Source organism: Galeopterus variegatus, unplaced genomic scaffold (assembly GCF_000696425.1).
Source record: "Galeopterus variegatus unplaced genomic scaffold, G_variegatus-3.0.2 Scaffold13, whole genome shotgun sequence".
NCBI lineage: Eukaryota > Metazoa > Chordata > Mammalia > Dermoptera > Cynocephalidae > Galeopterus > Galeopterus variegatus.
In genome coordinates this window covers 1,361,848-1,379,309 of record NW_007726124.1, presented here as the reverse complement: position 1 = coordinate 1,379,309, position 17,462 = coordinate 1,361,848, and the positions used below count along the sequence as shown (strand labels likewise).

The 17,462-nt window shown below is 42.7% G+C and overlaps 1 protein-coding gene across 1 annotated transcript; it reads left to right on the top strand.

Annotated features, from left to right (window-relative positions):
- The first annotated feature begins 3,150 nt into the window (after nucleotides 1–3,150).
- On the top strand, nucleotides 3,151–14,454 carry TMEM14A (transmembrane protein 14A). Its single transcript, XM_008594681.1, has 3 exons — nucleotides 3,151–3,272; nucleotides 7,932–8,017; nucleotides 14,345–14,454. Exons 2-3 carry the CDS (start codon nucleotides 7,948–7,950, stop codon nucleotides 14,452–14,454), a joined length of 180 nt encoding a protein of 59 aa, XP_008592903.1. The 5' UTR covers nucleotides 3,151–3,272; nucleotides 7,932–7,947.
- Nucleotides 14,455–17,462: the final 3,008 nt, after the last annotated feature.

Here is a 17,462-nt window from a genome sequence, read left to right as displayed (position 1 = left end):
AAAAAAAAAAAAAAAAAAAATTTTCCTTGGGAAGATGTTTAACTTATGATGTTATCCACTATGCTTTGGAGTGTTTAAAAATGGCGGACATTTTTGACATGGATAGCCTATATGATGAGTTTATAAATGCAAAAGACCTGATTGACAAACAGCTGGTTTTTCGAAATAAGCCTGTGGATACAAAGTGGGTAGACATATTTGGAAAAATGGAAACTAATTCCTACAAGTTTAGAAACTTGCTGTTGCTAGTAACTAAAATCCTAAGTATTTCATGCTCAAACACTTTTGTTGAGAGGATATTTAGCTTAATGTCATCACATTGACTGATGCTAGGAATCAGTGTAATGTAGTCTTGAGAAGAGCAGAGCTGCAAGTCAGAGTGAATTTTACATTTGCTTTATTCAGTTTTACCACTACATAAAGGAAAAGAAGGATGTCCTAAAGGCTGCAGGCGATTCTGAGAAGTATTATTGGAAAAGGAGACAGAAAGAGTAAAAATATTCTTCTGTATCATGAGACAGAAAGAAATATGTCATTGTTATTTTTATTAAATATAGGAAATATCAGTTCAATTAGTCCTATTATATTCATGTTCTCCTTTATATACTATTTTTACTTATATATTTGTATTCATAATATCCACAGCATATTGGTATAGCAGTATGTATCCAATTTAGAAATATACAATATACATATGTTGGGATTCATGTTCAAAATTCTTTTATTGATGAGCAGAGGCTTAAATGAGTAGTCACGGGATCTGAAAAGAGAGAACAATCAAGGATCTGACATGAACTTAAAAAAAAAATCAATAAGTTCTTTGTGCCATTTTTTTTTAAATGAATGAATCTTCCAAAGCCAGGGTGCCCCTAGAAGAACAGAGACAAACTGAGTTTCTAAACATCTGACAATGAAGACCAGGCTCAGGATCCCCAGAACACTCACTGCGGTGTAAACATCCCGTGAGGCCCTGCCTGAGCAGCCGGTCTGTCAACAGCCAATGGGACTCAACCTTGCTCTGCCTTTCTGATTCTACCTACATACAACTCATGAAATCTTGCATTACTATAGACTGGGAGTTCTTAATTTGGGATTTACACATCCAAAGGAGCCTGTGGATAGAAATGAGGAGATCTGAGAATATGGATGGGAGAAAGAAATTCCTATTTTCACTAACCTCTAACTGAAATTTAGAGATTAGTGAAACCTCTAAATTTAGAATCTAGCTACATGAATTTAGCATTTCTATCCATTAAGAGAATAGGCCAACAAACCACAGCAGTAATACCTGTGTCTCTGTCATCACCAGGAATCACAGATATTCACATTATGGATACCTTAAAATACTGTTTATATGTAACACCATTTTGATATTACGGTAATAATTCTACCCCTGGATCTTGTAATCTTTAATATTGTATTAAAGAAACATATCTATTATATCACAGGTTTAAATGTTTAATCCGATAAATGTATTTTATTGAAATTGGCTTCCTTCACCATCTTAGGTCTTTTATTTTGTGTTTTTCTCCCAACTGCCTAAGGGGTAGATGTCACACTGGAGGTCAAGAGTCTCTTCTGCGGATCATGAATAGAAAGCTTTACAGTTTCTCAGATCTCCTCACACCCTAGCCTTCCATTAGCTGGAGTAGGCAACAGCTGGTGGCCTATGAGTTGAAGGGACAATGGCCCCTCTGCCTAAGGACCATCCTGTTCCCATATGTCTGAAAGTATGGAATTTCCATAATATACAAAGAGTTGTTCTTTTAGGTTTAGATGAAATGCCTTGCATTGAAACATCATGAAGCTGTTCCATCTTCCAATACTTCAGTGGCAGGGGAGAAGGGATCTCAGAGCATCCAATCTGAGCCACATCTTAAATCCAGGCACTGAGGTTCAAGGGGAAGTTATTTACCCAGATCACATCAGTTGAAGATGATGAGACATCCCAAAAGGGTTTTAGTTTTATTCTGAATAGGGAAATTTGGGGGGAATCTGAGGAGAGGGGGGAAGAGGCTGGGGGGGTAAGGGTGGGCATAGAAGGGGATGGAAAGGAGAGCTGAGAGAACTCAGAGCCAAACTTCAGGATACCACTTTCTCCACTTCACATTCCAGTGTCTTGCCATCAACTCTCCTGTGAATCTTCAGAGATTTTATTAACTCCCTAGGACCAATTCAGACTTCTCGTAAATTAGATACAGCAATGTTACTTCCCCGAAGCACTTTTATGCACAAGGAATAGATTCAGCAAACAAATTTCACAGTATTTAATGTATACAAGGGTACTTCAAAACGTTCATGGAAGAATAGAATTAAAAGATAATATGAATCTTTCCATGAACTTGTATTCTCAGGTTTTTTTGTTTGTTTGTTGATTTAGGAATTCTGCTATTATTCCCAGCACCACGGAGCCTCTAAAGCTGCTTGACTCCTAGGTGACAGCTTCTTCAAATCCCCAAAGAGCTTTTAAATAAGGAAGACGGTCAGAGTTACTGCCTCAAGGCAAAAGTGCGGTGAGATGAGAAGTTACCCATGAGGCACAATTTCAAGTCAATTTAAGGTTCATTCCCGGGAACAGATTACCCTGGACTAGAAAAGACGTAAGGTGCTTTCCACCTCTAGGAGTCTATACTATTCCCCTTAGGTATCTAAACCCAGCAAATCCTGGGCCTGAAGTATAAAACCAGGATCCTGATCTAACTACATATAGAATGACTTCACAGGGTGCTCAGACTTTGAAACCAAACAAACATGGGTTCTGACCTTGGAACTAAATCACTTGACCCCTCTGACCTTAGCTCCCTCCACTGAAAACGGGGACAACCTGTTACAGTATGTAAAAATGCTTGAGTTGCCATAGAGGTTTCGCCTCCTGGGATCCCTTGCTACACCCAGACACCCTTCCTGCGAGTACTTGTCAGTCCCGCTCGGTCCGGCAGGAGGCAGCCGACCCCAGCATCGGGCTCCGGGCCCGGGCCGAAGGCGGAGTAGAGGGAGCTAGTGACAGGGTCGGGCTGCCGCCTGCGCTGGCGTTGCACCAGCGCTCCGAGCCGCCGGCGGACCGGGTGGAACCAGACCGGGCGGAGTCGAGGGAGGGCGTGGCGCATGCGCGCAGCAGGGAAGGCGGCGCCGGGGAGGAGCGGTCCCTGCTCAGCGAGCGCGAAAGCAGGACGCGGAGACCGAGAGCACTTCCGCGCTCCAGGTGTCTCCGGTTCCGGCAGCTGGCCCCCGACTTCTCTCTTTTCGGCCTCGTGGAGGGCTCGGGGCCGCAGGTGAGCTGTGCATCCCGCAGTCGAGACCTTCCGGTTCTGAATTTAATTGCGAAAGCGAAGAAATAAAAAGGCCTTTGCTGAGTGGGCTTTTCCCTCCCCCCACCCTCCTCCCGAAATCTCTATGTCAAACAACGATGCAGAGGACCTTGGGGGGATTTTGTAGGAGATGAGCTCTGCTCTCCAGGGATCGTTTATCTGTTCTTCCTGGGAATTTCCCGAATTTCTGCCTTCTCACGGCCCGAAAATTCCCACCTTTCTTGCCTTCTACCTTCCTGGAGCTGGAGTGGTGGTGAGGAGTGGTAGGGTAGGCTCGTGGACCGTTGCAAAAATGCTTGGTAGAGTTTTAACCTTCCCAGCGCCACCCAGATTTCACTCGAAAATATCTTTCATGCCCCAAGGAGCTCAAGGGTAGGTAAGTATTTAGCATGTGAAATTGCTTTTTATGTAATAGTTTACAGAAAATCTCTTCATGAGTTCTCCAAATTTTGGAAGATTTGGGGCTGGGGCAAGGCAGGACCTTGTCCCCTGGTTTTGTACGCAGTGCAGTAAATCATCTTTCTGCATTGCACTGAGGATGCTTCCTGGCCTTTACAAGTCTTGAGCATCGCTTTTGCGTTGGGAGCATGTGATGTGCTGCCATCCCCTCCCCAATCCCTTTCAGGTTAACTCAGCCTCTAGATTTAAAGTGTGCTTCTGGCCTGGCTGAAAGTCCCAGCCATGGAGAAGGAGCAAGAGGGGTGACTGCTTTTTGCCTGGATGCCCTCTGCAAGAGTAGATACTTCTTGCAAGGATCAGGAAGAGATTTATCTTGCCTCTTTTGGACAACACTCGTTCACCAAGGAGATTAAGAGCTGTTTCCTGACAATAGAGCTATACCAGGGTAGATCAGTTACAGAATGTCTTCAGGCAGAAGCTGTCCCTTTGGTTCACTCATTCATTCATTCAAATATTTATTAAGCACCTACCTTGAGCAGGGCAGGGTGTGTGGTGCTTGAGGAGGACAAAGATAAATTGAACCTGGGTTTGCCTGCAAGGAGCTTGACTGGCTGAGAGGACAGAGAATCCCAACACAAATAACGTTATACAGTTAAAAGGGGATGAGTCCCCACGAGAGGGTCACAGGAAGAACTGGGGTTTCAGAGAATGGAGGGGAAATCAATCTTTCACACCAGCTGCTTGGCTTTAGGAGAAAATTAATTCTCCAGATTACTACCTTATGATGAATGATCTGTCTCACGATCTTCAGATTTGCATTAAGGGTGTTTTCCTGTGTGTGGGACGTTTCAGACTGAATATGTTCCAAACAGGTCCCCTGATTCCTAGCCACTTCCCTCCCTCCCCCACCACACACCTGCTGCTGTCTCAGGGAATAGCATCAAGGCTCCCTTGCCCCCTTCTCTCCTAATGGCTGAAGCCAGAGACCTAGGGGTGGGTCATTTCTGACTCATCCCTGTCCCTCCCTCCTCACATCCAGGCCTGCTGATTCTAGCTCCTGAATCTCTCTCACATCTGTCTACCTCACTTCCCCCTCATTGCCATTCCTCTAGGCCAGGCTGCCATCACCAACTAAGTTCTCGGCTGGCCAGTTGCTCAGTTGGTTAGAACATGGTGCTGATAAGGTCCAGGGTTGGATACCTGTACTAGCTGCCACCACAAAAAAAAAAAAAATTAAAAGAAGAAAACCATCTAACCTATTGCTTAGTTTACTGCAACAGCCTCCCAGTTTCTCTCCCTGCCTCACTTTTAAAAGAAGACCATCTAACCTATTGCTTAGTTTACTGCAACAGCCTCCCAGTTTCTCTCCCTGCCTCACTTTAACCCTTCTCCCACTACTACAGCCAAAAAGTATTTGCTGGCATTTACATGTGATTGTGAGGCTCACTTCATTGATTCCTCACTGCCTTCAGGACAGAGGTCAGACTCCCTTTACAGGGCTTACATGGATGTAGGGCCCTGTCTTTCTCACTGCTCCCCACCTCCCCTTTTCACAATCCCCTCTCTTCTCCATTTTGAGAACATGCTGTGCTTTCTCATGCTACTAAGCCTTTCCCCATGTTCTCCCTTTTGCCTGGAACACCCTTCCTTGCTACCCTCTTCACTTGGCTTACTCCTGCTCTCCCCAAGGTCCGAGCTGGGACCCTGCTTCTTCTGGGAATTCTTCCTTAGCCTCCCAAGACTTGTTAGGTGCCACTCCTTGGTGGGGTGCCTGTGCCACTCCTCTGGGGCTCATTCACACATTTGCTTCCCCTGCTGTGCTATACTGTAAGTCCTGTACTATAAGACCATGTCTGAGGGCTTTTCATTACCTCCTACTGCCTTGCACAAAGAAGATGCTCAATAAGTAGTAACTTAATGGAATTGAGTATAAATATAAGTTGTAATACCGTGGTTTGATTAGTTGAATGCCTGAATCATAAATTCATGCTACCTCAGTTGTTTTCTCAGTGTCCTGAAATGGTAATGCTTTACACATGTCAAGCTTAAAAATAGGTGTCAGGGTGAAAGAGAAAAATAATCTTTATTAGAGCAACTAACTTCTGTAGAGTGCTTAATATGTGCCAGGCACAGTTTTAAGTGCTTTATGGTATTAACTCATTTAATTCTCAAAGCAATTCTGTGAGAATTTTTATTATCCCTATTCTAAAGAAGGAGAAACTGAGTTACAGAGAGGTTAAGAGTTGTGCCTATTCTACACGCTAGTAAGTCATGCTGTCAGGTCTGAAGCCAACTGTACACTGTGGAATATGGTTAGCTCCTTGGGGAAGTATGTAGGCCTGCACATGAGATGCTCATAGGGCTGAAGACAGTGCGCTGTGGTTACGACTGTAAGCTCTGAGACCAAGCAGGTGATTAATCTAGAACTGAAAACCCTGCAGAACATCAGTTCCATTTGCAAAATCACCTTTTTCAGCCAGCTTACTTACTTGTCGCTATTCCATAGTGGTTAGGAGTGAGACTTCTCTGAGTCTGAAATTTTGGTTCTGCCGTGTGACTTTAGGGTATTGCTTGCCTTCTCTGTGCTTCAGTTTTCTCATCTGGAAAATGGGGTAATCATGATAGTACTTACCTTATAGCGCTATGGTAATGATTAAATGAGTTGATACTTGTAAGGACTTAGAATGTTGCCTAGCACGTGGTAATTGCTCAAAAACATTATCATCCTTGTTATTATGACTATTTGTTTATCCATCATTCAGTCCACAAGTGGTTTTTGAATTCAGATCTTTCCTACATGTTAACATCCCACAATACCACTTCATGGGCACAGATGAGCTCTCCTGTTTTAATTCTTCTTGCTGTAGATGTGGAGGATTTTTCAGTGTTGCCTCCTTTTCAGGGCAATCATCTCCTCCTGTGCCTCAGATTCCCTCCACCCAGACCCTTCCTCCCAGTAAGTTCTAATTAACTGTCTGAGATAAGCTCAAAACCCCTTTTCTGTTCTTCTGAGTAATTTGTTACCAGCTGCTACAGGGAATAAAAGGCCAGTTAACCTAAATGAGGAACAGTGAGAAATAAAATTGTAATAATTGTAAAAATACACAAGAAATCTCATATACCATTTCTCATATTTACAAAAATAATTGTTTTCCCCATGGAGGAAGTACAGATGTAAGAGAGTTAGGATATAAAAGCACCACCAGGAATATTAGAATTTAAAAGACTGCAAGGAACTTTAGACCTTCTCTCATCTATTTCCCTCACTTTGGGGGGAGTGAGGGGCATAGTCTAAGAACCAACAGCCCGTTAAGTGCCAGTACCCATGTCCCCAGCCTGTAGCCAGCACACTTGCTACTAATCTAGAGGATCATGGGCAGAAATTCAATGGAAGTTCTCCACACTGAATATATGTTTCAGCTGCTGCTGTGATGCACAGTAGGATGTCATTGTCATTCAAATAACTTTGTGCCAAGGTTCGTTATATTCTTTAGTGATTTGCCATTGATTAGGTGTGGATGTCTCCGCTACCATAGAATAGCTAACTCATAACGAAGCTAATGACAAAGCAAATGCTTAAAGTGAATCTTTGGTTCAATCTCCAAACAAACATCCATATTACCCCTTTTCTGCTCTTTGGTGTGGGGAGGACGGGAAGACAAACATCTGTACAAACATGAAAGATTTATAAGATGGAGCTGGGGAAGTCAAGGAATTTAGAGGAGGAAGAAGCCATTTGCTGCAGACCAGTTTGGTGGTGCAGGCTAGAGTGGTAAAGGAGGTTGGGAGGCAGATAATAAGGGGTTCAGAGAGAGGTGGTGTATAGAGGGTGATTGGGGTTTGGTAGGTGTAGGAGAGGGAGAACATTCTAGGCATAGAAGTGAAAAGTGAAGATTGTAGTGTTGCAGTCTAGTGAGGGTACCTGGCTGACAAGAGCAGAAACCTTATTTGGGGAAATAGAATTAAACAGCCGAGGGTATGACAGATTTTGAGGACAGGCAAAGGAGAATCAACCTGAAGTGTCCCCAAGTGTGCTTGAGAGTGATGAGGTTGGAGGGACAGTGGTTGAGTGTTGGGAGAGGTGAAGATTGAACCTCTCTCTCTTTTTTGTAGACTAGAGAAATTAATTTTTATAATGCTGTGAGATGTATATCATTTTTATATACATTTGTTCCCCCAAACTCTTCTTATTTTGAATAATTTGTCCCTTCCCCTTTTCTTCAGAATTGCAACCTCACCAATGGACCTGGTTGGTTTTGGTTACGCAGCCCTCGTGACATTTGGAAGCATTTTGGGATATAAGCGGAGAGGTAAGCCTAAACCAGATTTCATCAAAGGGAGTTGGTGGGAGGTTGGTGATTGTGCTAAGATTATCTGAGGGTCTGTAAATAGGACAAGAAGCTAAACATGTCTTAGAGGTGGTTGAAGACCAGAATGTCCTGGAAGGCAGTTACATAGGGCTGGGCATGACAGAGCATTCTGACCTGGGGATTCTGGGCCTCTTTCCACCACAAAACAACTCATTTTACCTGTCATTATCAGTTGCATAATTAATTGATTTAACCCCCCATAGGGCCACTCGCTTATTATTAAATAAGGATTTTTTTTTGTTTATCTAATTATGGTGTCAGAAAACTGAGTTATACTGATATTGTGTATTGCGGAAGAAAATTTGTTACTTATATATCATATCCAAAATTGTCTCTTCATCTCTGTCCAAAAGAGGGGGAAAAAAACACATTGATCAATTAAAGAGTTTCCATGGAGAAAAATGAAAGGTCAAGATTTTATATTTTACTTTATTTTAAGGTAAAACCCTTTATAGTCATGACATCTTATATTTCTGTTTCTTACATTTTAATGAAAAATTTCAAACGAAGTTGTATTTCAAAGGATGTTTTATTTGTGACACTGGTGGACTTGAATTTGAGTGAAAAGGCTAGGTCTACACAGTTACCAGTTCACTTCCTTCTTTAGAAACGCTGAGAAGGCAAAGGCCAGCAGGTTAGAAAAAAAATTTTTCCATTGTCAAAGACAGTGTGTAAATAACTTTTAATATCAATCAGAAAAGAATGTCTGGGCATTTTTGAGGGGTGGGAAAAAGAGAGAGAGAGAGTGTGTGTGTGTGTTTGCGATTACGTTGAGAGAAAGAGAGAGAGAGTGTGTGTGTGTGATTACGTTACTGTTCTTTTTTTTTTGTCTTTTGTCTTTTTTCCATGTCCGGCAACGGATCGCAACCCTCAGTGTTGCCCCCGTACCGGACCGGGGACCGGCAACGGGATCGCAAGCCTCGGTGTTGCTCCCGCGCCTCGCTCAGCCAGTGAGCGGGAACCGGTCTACACGTGGGATCCGAACCCTCGGACGGGAGCGCCGCCGCGCTTCCCAAGCGGCGCACTATCCAGTGCGCCACCGGGCTGGCCTTTCATGCTTTCTTTTACATTAAGTTAATCAGGTAAATTTGAGATTTGGCAGCATGGAGTTATTTGGTGATGGTCGAAAGGGCAGATTCAGGGTGACAGAGAGGTCAGAAAGCCTGAAATTAGCTGGAGACTGAAAGAGAAGTGAGGAATGGAGACAGAAGTGTGGAGAGCTCCATGAAGAAGGAACCAGGGAGATGAATTGGTAGTTAGAGAGAGAGAGTGTTTCTTTGTTCAGATTGGTGATATTAGTGCAGATTTTTATGCTAAAGGGATTCATCCAGTAAAGAAGGAAAAATTAATGATGCAGGAGAAAGGGAACACTCTGCAAAGGAACAAAGTCCTTGGGAAAGCAACAGGGATGGAATCACTGTTAGCTTTCCCCAAAGGGTGTCTTTTGACCTGAATCCTGTTAGAAAATGAAAAGAAAGAGAAGGCCAATCAGGAACAGCAAATACAAAGATACAAGGTAGGAAAGAGACTTCTTGTTTCAAGAAGTTCATGGGGCCCGATCAGGATAAGAGAAGGCTGGGTGTGAGCTCTGGGGGCCATGATGCAGAGGGAGGCCAGCCAGCCTCTCTGGGAGAGGTGTCAGTGCCTCCTTGGAGGAGGCCTCTGCAGCCTGGGAGTACGTGTTCCTGCACCACAGACAAAACAAATGCAAATATGTACAAAACTGATAATGACATGCATTTATCCTATGTGTGCAAATACAACTTGTCACCTGTTGTAAAAGGTCAACAAATGGGAAAAGCCTCATTTGTTTTACAACTTTAAGAATCACTGGCCCATTACTCTAGGTATTTATTTTGTTTCTGTCTTAAGAGTCAAAAAAAAACTGATCTAAAGGATATATGATGTTTAAATGTTATAATTTGTTGACCCCCCTGAATGAATGAATGAATGAATAAATGAACTCAAAGATTACCACTTGAAGATCACCATGTCAAACACCAGATAGAAATCTGTACACACAGAAAACAGTTTTTAAGTAGTAACAATTATCTCAAAATGTTCTAACACACGTTGTTGTAATTTTTTTTAAGTATTGAAAAATTTAAAAATTACAGTAAATTCCAAACCCACTGCTTTTCTACTTAGAGAAGTTATATGCAAATAAAAGATTTCCTAACACACATATCTGCTGAAATGGCACAGACATGCCTTCACAGTCTTTGTGTCTATTTGGCTTATAGTGACAATATACACTTGCTTCATGTCATGCCCATGGTAAGCTTCATTTTTTATTTTTATTAAAAGCCACACTTGGGTTAAGAAGTCAATAAAAATGTCAATGTCTGCATGGCAGGAATCCAGAAGACTCGAGTGACTAATCTAGAGCATTTGTGTGTGTGATTACGTTACTGTTCTAACCCCTCTTTAGGTTTTACCAGCTGGTGGGAATAAGTGAAATCACATTAGCTGTAAGATCTCTAATTTCTGGGGCTTGTTGCCCAGCTCCATGGTATGGTTCCTTGGCCTCCTGCAAGAGTTCCCCATTAAATGATCCTGGAAGCCTCTGGGGGTTTTGTGTGTTCACAAGGAAACCCACACTTGTAGTATAATTGTGTTATTAGCATAAGCCATAGAATCAAGCATTCCTAAATTCTAACCTTGACATTACCACTTACTAGCTCTGATTCTCTGGTAAGTCATTTTTAACTTCTGGGTCTCAATTCCTCATCTGTAAATTAATCTGTTAGGACTAAATAAGATAATGCACATAACACATTTCACATAGTGCCTGGCACAGAGTACAGGTTTAATATTCTTGTTGTTTCTACCCCTACTGCCCTGCCAATGGGAAGGTCTGCGGGCCATGGGACGAAATACTTTTTGCTGATTTTGTACTCTGTATAATATTCTAAGCTGCTGGTGGCTCAAATGTCTTAGAACATTTGTGTGAAGTGAGTCAACTCTTTCTCTTTTCACTTAGAGCTTCCCGAGGCATGAGTCCTGTGCCACTAGGCCAGGAGACCCTTCCGAGGGACAGTTATTGCAAATAATGTTAGATAGGTGAAAGATGTCATTTCAAAATAATGTTTGGTGAGAGGACACAGATATATCCAAATTCTAGGCTAGACCAGCTGCCAGATATAAGTTGGGTCAAAGTGAGGTGCTGACAGGTTTTTTTCCTTGATGGGGAAAGAGGTGGCACAGAGGCAGGATGCAGGGTGCTGAGTCCTGAGCCCACTTGGGTTCACCCCCCTCCCAGAGAGGTCTCCAGAGAAGTGGAGAACGAGGAAGACACTGAGATTTGGAGGCTCTTCCTAGATCAGGAAGCACCGAGTGCCTACAGCCAAAGATGGCCAAAAGGCCTGTGCTGCCTTCTCCTACACCAGGGCTGCACCTGACCTCATGCTTTCCTACTGCAGTTGAAGGGAAAGGCAGGCCGCCACTCTAGAGAGGAGCACAAGCATGAGAGCACCTGCAGGGGGCCTTCTACGTGTACCTTTCAGCTCCTTTGAAAACTCCCCTCCCAAGACTGTGCCCTGCCTAGATCAGCAGTCCCGGGAAGGGGGCAGGGGAGAGCTTGGAGCTTCTTATTTTGTAGCCCCCACTATGGGCACCAATCTTTTTCTCAGGATCTTTGTTCCCTGCCACCAGCTGTGGCTTTAATGTGAGGTAGAGCCCACAGTCCTGCCTCCTTCCTCATGCAGGATGGATTCTCCCAAGGACCTTTCCAGTTCTCATGAACATGGGCTGCGGGTGACCCTGCTGTCTGATGTCATCAAGACTCAAGTGCAAACACTGCCACTCCCTGCACATACTTAAGTGTGTGCATGGGGCAGGAGGCAGGGGGATCTTAGCAGTACAAAAATCTTCAGGGTTTACAGAAAAGAGGATCATAGAATCTATAAGATTGTATATGTAAGAGGACACCTTAAAGGTGACCTAGTCACGCATTTCAGAAAATGCTGAATCTCCTTAATTATATCCTTGTCTGATGTCTTCTGCTTGAACATGACCTGTAACAGGGAGCACCCAGGCATGCATTGATCAGCTTCTTGCTGTGTACTGAGCCCTGTGTCGTGCCCTGGGAAAACAGCAATGAGCAAAAAGATGTGGAGCTCACAAGCAGGTGGGAGAGACTGACATTAAATACATGAGCAGGCATATAAATACCTGGTTATGAATAATAGGAGACTGTGATGGCAGGCCCTCCTTCAGAATAGTGGATCAGAGAAGGCATCTCTGAGGAACTAACCCTTAAGCAGACATCGGAAAGTGGCCAAGTGAACAGTCCACAGGGAAGAACAGTCTATGCAAGGAACAGCATGTCTGAAAGCCATGAAGAATAGTTTGGCATATTTAGGGAACTGAAAGAATACCAGGGCTCCCACAGTATAATGAACTTTTTTTTCCCCCTATATGCAGTGGGAAGCACTGAAGGCTTTTAGTTAGGGGAGTGACCTGTTCAGATGTATGTTTTTAAAAGATCATCTTGCTGGTTTGAAGAATAGATTTTGGAGGAAGCAATGAGAAATTTAATATTATCTCCAACTGTAACATTCTAAGCTTTTATATATTTGACATGAATGATATTATTAACTCTGTTTTGCAGCTGATAAAACTCAGAGAGGCTAAGTGACTTAGCTAAAGTCCTTCAGTTAGCAAATAAAATAATTGGGACTAGAACTTAGCGTATTTGGCTTCTCATGCAAGATGTTGTGTGTGTCTGTGTGTGCATTTGTGTGCACATGCATGCATGTGTTGCTGCAATGGGTCTTAACTGTGGCTGCACATCTAAATTTTCTATGGATATTTTAAAAATGGAAACACTGTGACCTTACTCCAGGGATTCTAAGGCAATAGATTCTAAACAAGGTGAGTTCCATGAAGCAAAGATTTTATGTCTTATTCACTGTGTCACCAGCATGTAACCAGCTGTCCAGTGCACAGGAAGTGCTTGATGTTTGTCACAGTGCCCTGGTGGGGTGGGTGGGTTGGAGGGTGGGAGTGAACTGGTGAGTAGGTAAATGGGTGGGATGGGAGCTGCGAGTTCACTGGTAATGTGGGTAGAAGGGATGGGGCTGGAAGTGCACTGGTGGGTGGGTGGGTGGATGGGATGGGGCTGGAAGTGCACTGGTGGGTGGGTGGGTGGATGGGATGGGGCTGGAAGTGCACTGGTGGGTGGGTGGGTGGATGGGATGGGGCTGGAAGTGCACTGGTGGGTGGGTGGGTGGATGGGATGGGGCTGGAAGTGCACTGGTGGGTGGGTGGGTGGATGGGATGGGGCTGGAAGTGCACTGGTGGGTGGGTGGGTGGATGGGATGGGGCTGGAAGTGCACTGGTGGGTGGGTGGGTGGATGGGATGGGGCTGGAAGTGCACTGGTGGGTGGGTGGGTGGATGGGATGGGGCTGGAAGTGCACTGGTGGGTGGGTGGGTGGATGGGATGGGGCTGGAAGTGCACTGGTGGGTGGGTGGGTGGATGGGATGGGGCTGGAAGTGCACTGGTGGGTGGGTGGGTGGATGGGATGGGGCTGGAAGTGCACTGGTGGGTGGGTGGGTGGATGGGATGGGGCTGGAAGTGCACTGGTGGGTGGGTGGGTGGATGGGATGGGGCTGGAAGTGCACTGGTGGGTGGGTGGGTGGATGGGATGGGGCTGGAAGTGCACTGGTGGGTGGGTGGGTGGATGGGATGGGGCTGTGCCCTGATTCTTGCCCTTTCTCAGTATGGTGTCCATTAGTCCTTGAGTCCTGACATCTTAAAGTTTGAAGTTTTGTTAATTATTCAGGACAGAACCATTGCTTGGTTTGCACAGCACTTCTCTTTACCTTTGTTAGATAAAAATACCTTTTTTCTTATTTTCCATCATCACAACCTCACAGTAGAAACATGGAGACAAAGAGAATAAGAATTAGAAAGGGGGGGGGGCATAAAGAAATCAACTAATTACCCAAGATCATGTAATCAGTGTCAAAACCACTACTACAAAACAGGTTTTCTTATTCCTTAAGCGATAACTAACCCCTGCATTGCTGTGCATTCAGGGTTCCTCTGTGTTGCATTTAGGGTTCAGCATGAAACAGTCCTTCTTAGAAATGATCCATGAAGAGGCCTATACTTAGTTTGGCTTTGTCCAGTTGCAGTGGCCTAGTAGGAATACGTCTGAAGGTGCATGTATCATACATGAAGTAACGAATTACTTCGTTTTGGAATGAATTACTTTCATCTTGGGATGCTCTTTGTGAGCTCATGCTTTTTTCCCCCTCAGGTGGTGTGCTATCTTTGATTGCTGGTCTTTTTGTTGGATTTTTGGCTGGCTATGGAGCTTACCGGGTCTCCAATGACAAACGAGATGTAAAACTGTCACTGTGTAAGTAAGGCATTTCCCGTTTATGGAGAATCGAACCTTCAGAGTGATCTTTTTGATACCCTATACTAGGTTTACTAGAAAATACATTGTCAAATGGCAAGTGGCCATGTGCATGTGTCGATTCAGAACACAACTCATTCCTTTCTAGACAGACCCGATCAAAAATAATGGTACTGCTACCAGGCCTTCCAACTCAGAAGAATATTTCTAGAAAACTTGTTACAAGAAAAATTAAATTGAATTAGAAAAAGCAAGGAATTTGTGCCAGGTTTTATGCTGTCTCTCCTAAATCTATATTTAGCATAGTTTTTAACGTTGCTGTGAAAATACCTAAAAAGAGACAGTTGCAGTATTTCATTTAATTCACCAATAGCTTTTAGATTCTGCTCTGCCTTACAACTTAATCTAGAAAAGCAAGGTTGACCCTTTTTTAGCTTCTTCCCTTGTTGGGATAGGGAAACATCTACAGAAAAAATGGAAGCCTGTGTGTTGAAAGCCCCCAGGACACTTGGCTTTCTTTTGTCTAGCTTGAAAGAGAAATACAGTGACGGTCTGGAAAACTATGCCAAGAAGATTGTCTCTATTTGATTTAATTATTATTCAAAGTGCCACAGTGGTATATGGAAGAAAATACAAATGAAGGCAAAATTCTATCATTTCTATATTTGAGGGAGAAAAAGTATTTTTTTTTTATTGTTCTTTTTTTCCTTATTTTAAATAGGGGCTAGGGATATTTTTAATAATGAGATTGTGTCAGAAGACAAAACTATATCAGTAATATATAGATATATTGAGCTCTTTATTAATATGTATTTAAGTAGTTCCCATATATTTATTGTCAGTCATTTTATTTTTTTATATCAATAAGTGATTTTTTTCTTGAAAGCTGTTCTTAAACTGTGACATTAATGCCCTGATCTCTTACATAAAACCACTTCTCCCTTCATATTGGTATAGCCCCTAAAAGGCTATCATGAAACTTCTGAATTTATTATTATTTCTTAGACCATTATTTAGACTCCAGGCATCAAATACCCCAAATAGAATGCTACAAAGAAAAAACAGTTAGCCTTCTTGCTAGTATTATTTTGTTAATCAAATCTTACTTTAAAAAAAATACTGGTTATTTTCCTTACATTCAGTTAACTAGACAGTTATTGAGTGTCTCCTGTGGGTCCGAGTATACTGCCTCGTGATTCTGAGGAACATTGAATAAGTGTGTGTGTGTGTGTGCGTGTGTGTGTATCTCTGTCTCTCTCTGTGTATTTGTGTGTGTGAAATAGTAATAATTCTGAAACAAAAATGATTCTTTTTCCTCATATCACCACTTAATTTTTAGGCATAGTTATAACTTTTAATGTCCAAGGCACTTTTAGGGCAGTTTGAGCATCAGGAGACGCAAGTCCCAGCCCAAGTCTTCCGCTGACACAACTGCTGTTTTGAAGGTCATTTACTATTTCTGGAACTCAGTTTCTCATCCTTAAAGACGAATTGAACTAAATGATTGACAAGACCCTGTAGAGCTCTAAAATTCTGCGATTTTGATCCTGTTGGCTGTGCACAATGGTGTTAGATTTCAAACCCTTTGTTCTTCCACTGATTACAGCAGAATTCATATGGATGTGTTAAGCTGACTTTCCCAACTGACTTTCGAGGAGGTTGTTAAACCTTCACTGATAAGTAATTCAATTAAGGGAAAGGTAAAAAAAAAAAAAAAAAAAAACCTACTAGTTGAACCAAATAGGAAACTCAGACAAAATTCTTTGATATACTTAAAAAAATCCCACTTAAAAAAGAAAAAACAAAAAAAAATTCCACTAATCCTAATGGTGCCAAAGAGGTTGTTACCTCAAACAAGCCTGAAAAAAACTGTTGTCCCTACTCTGCTTACTTGCCAAGTGTCAAAGATGACTGAGAAGAGCCTTCAGATTTGGGTGACTTATACTCAAACTATGATTATGATACCGAAGTAAAAACTAAATGTGAAATTGATCATAGAAATATATACTATATCTGTAAAATACTCCAGTGATTGAAAGTTTAAGAAACTAGTTTGGGGGCCGGCCCGTTGGTGCACTGCTACAGTGCGCCGCTTGGGAGCGCGGTGGTGCTCCCACCGAGGGTTCGGATCCCACATACAGACCGGTTCCTGCTCACTGGCTGGGCGGGGTGCGGGCGCGACACTGAGGGTTGCGATCCGTTGCCGGACACGAAAAAAGACAAAAAGGAAAAAAAAAAAAAAGAAACTAGTTTGAAGCTATGCTGTGTCCTAGACATTTCCCGACAGGTGGTGGAAGTGAACGATGGTGATTGCTATGGTTCAACTTTCTCCCCCAAATTTGATGTTGAAACTTAATCTCCAGTGTGGCAGTATTGAGAGGTGATTGAATCATGAAGGCAGATTAATCCACTCATGGGTTAGTGGATTATCATGGAAGTAGAACAGGGGGCTATATAAAAAGAGGAAAGGAGACCTGAGCTAGCATGTTATCATGTTTTTGCCCTCTCACCATGCAGTACCCTATGCAGCTTCAGACTCTGCAGAGTGTCCCCACCAGTAAGAAGACCATCACAAGATGTACCCCCCTGACCCTGGACTTCCCAGCCTCCAACACTGTAAAAAGTAAATTCCTTTCCTTTACAAATTACCCAGGGATAGGCATTCTGTTATAAGGGACAGAAAATGGACTAAGAAAGTAATGTGTGTGGGTTTTTTTTGTTTTTTAAAGAAATCCTTGACATCATTTTCTTACTTATACTCTTACTGTTTTGTAAATTTAGTCTTTTATAGAATATAGAAGAATTCTTATTTGGATAGTTCTGATTAATTGGTGTTTTACTGTCTTATGAAAAATAGAAAAGGAGTTCTCTGACTTAAAGACAGATACTTAGGTTATTTCTTTATGATTTTATTACTTTTATTTCTTTATTTATATGGTCTTATGATATTTTTCTGGATCCTGCTTCAAATGTAGAGTGAAATCCCTTAGGCCTCTTTATTTGTTAATACTCAGCT

Coding starts and splice junctions, on each gene's coding strand:
- TMEM14A (XM_008594681.1), top strand. CDS start 7,948: ATGGACCTGGTTGGTTTTGGTTACGCAGCCCTCGTGACATTTGGAAGC. Junction 8,018..14,344: donor TTTGGGATATAAGCGGAGAG/GTAAGCCTAAAC, acceptor TTTCCCCCTCAG/GTGGTGTGCTATCTTTGATT.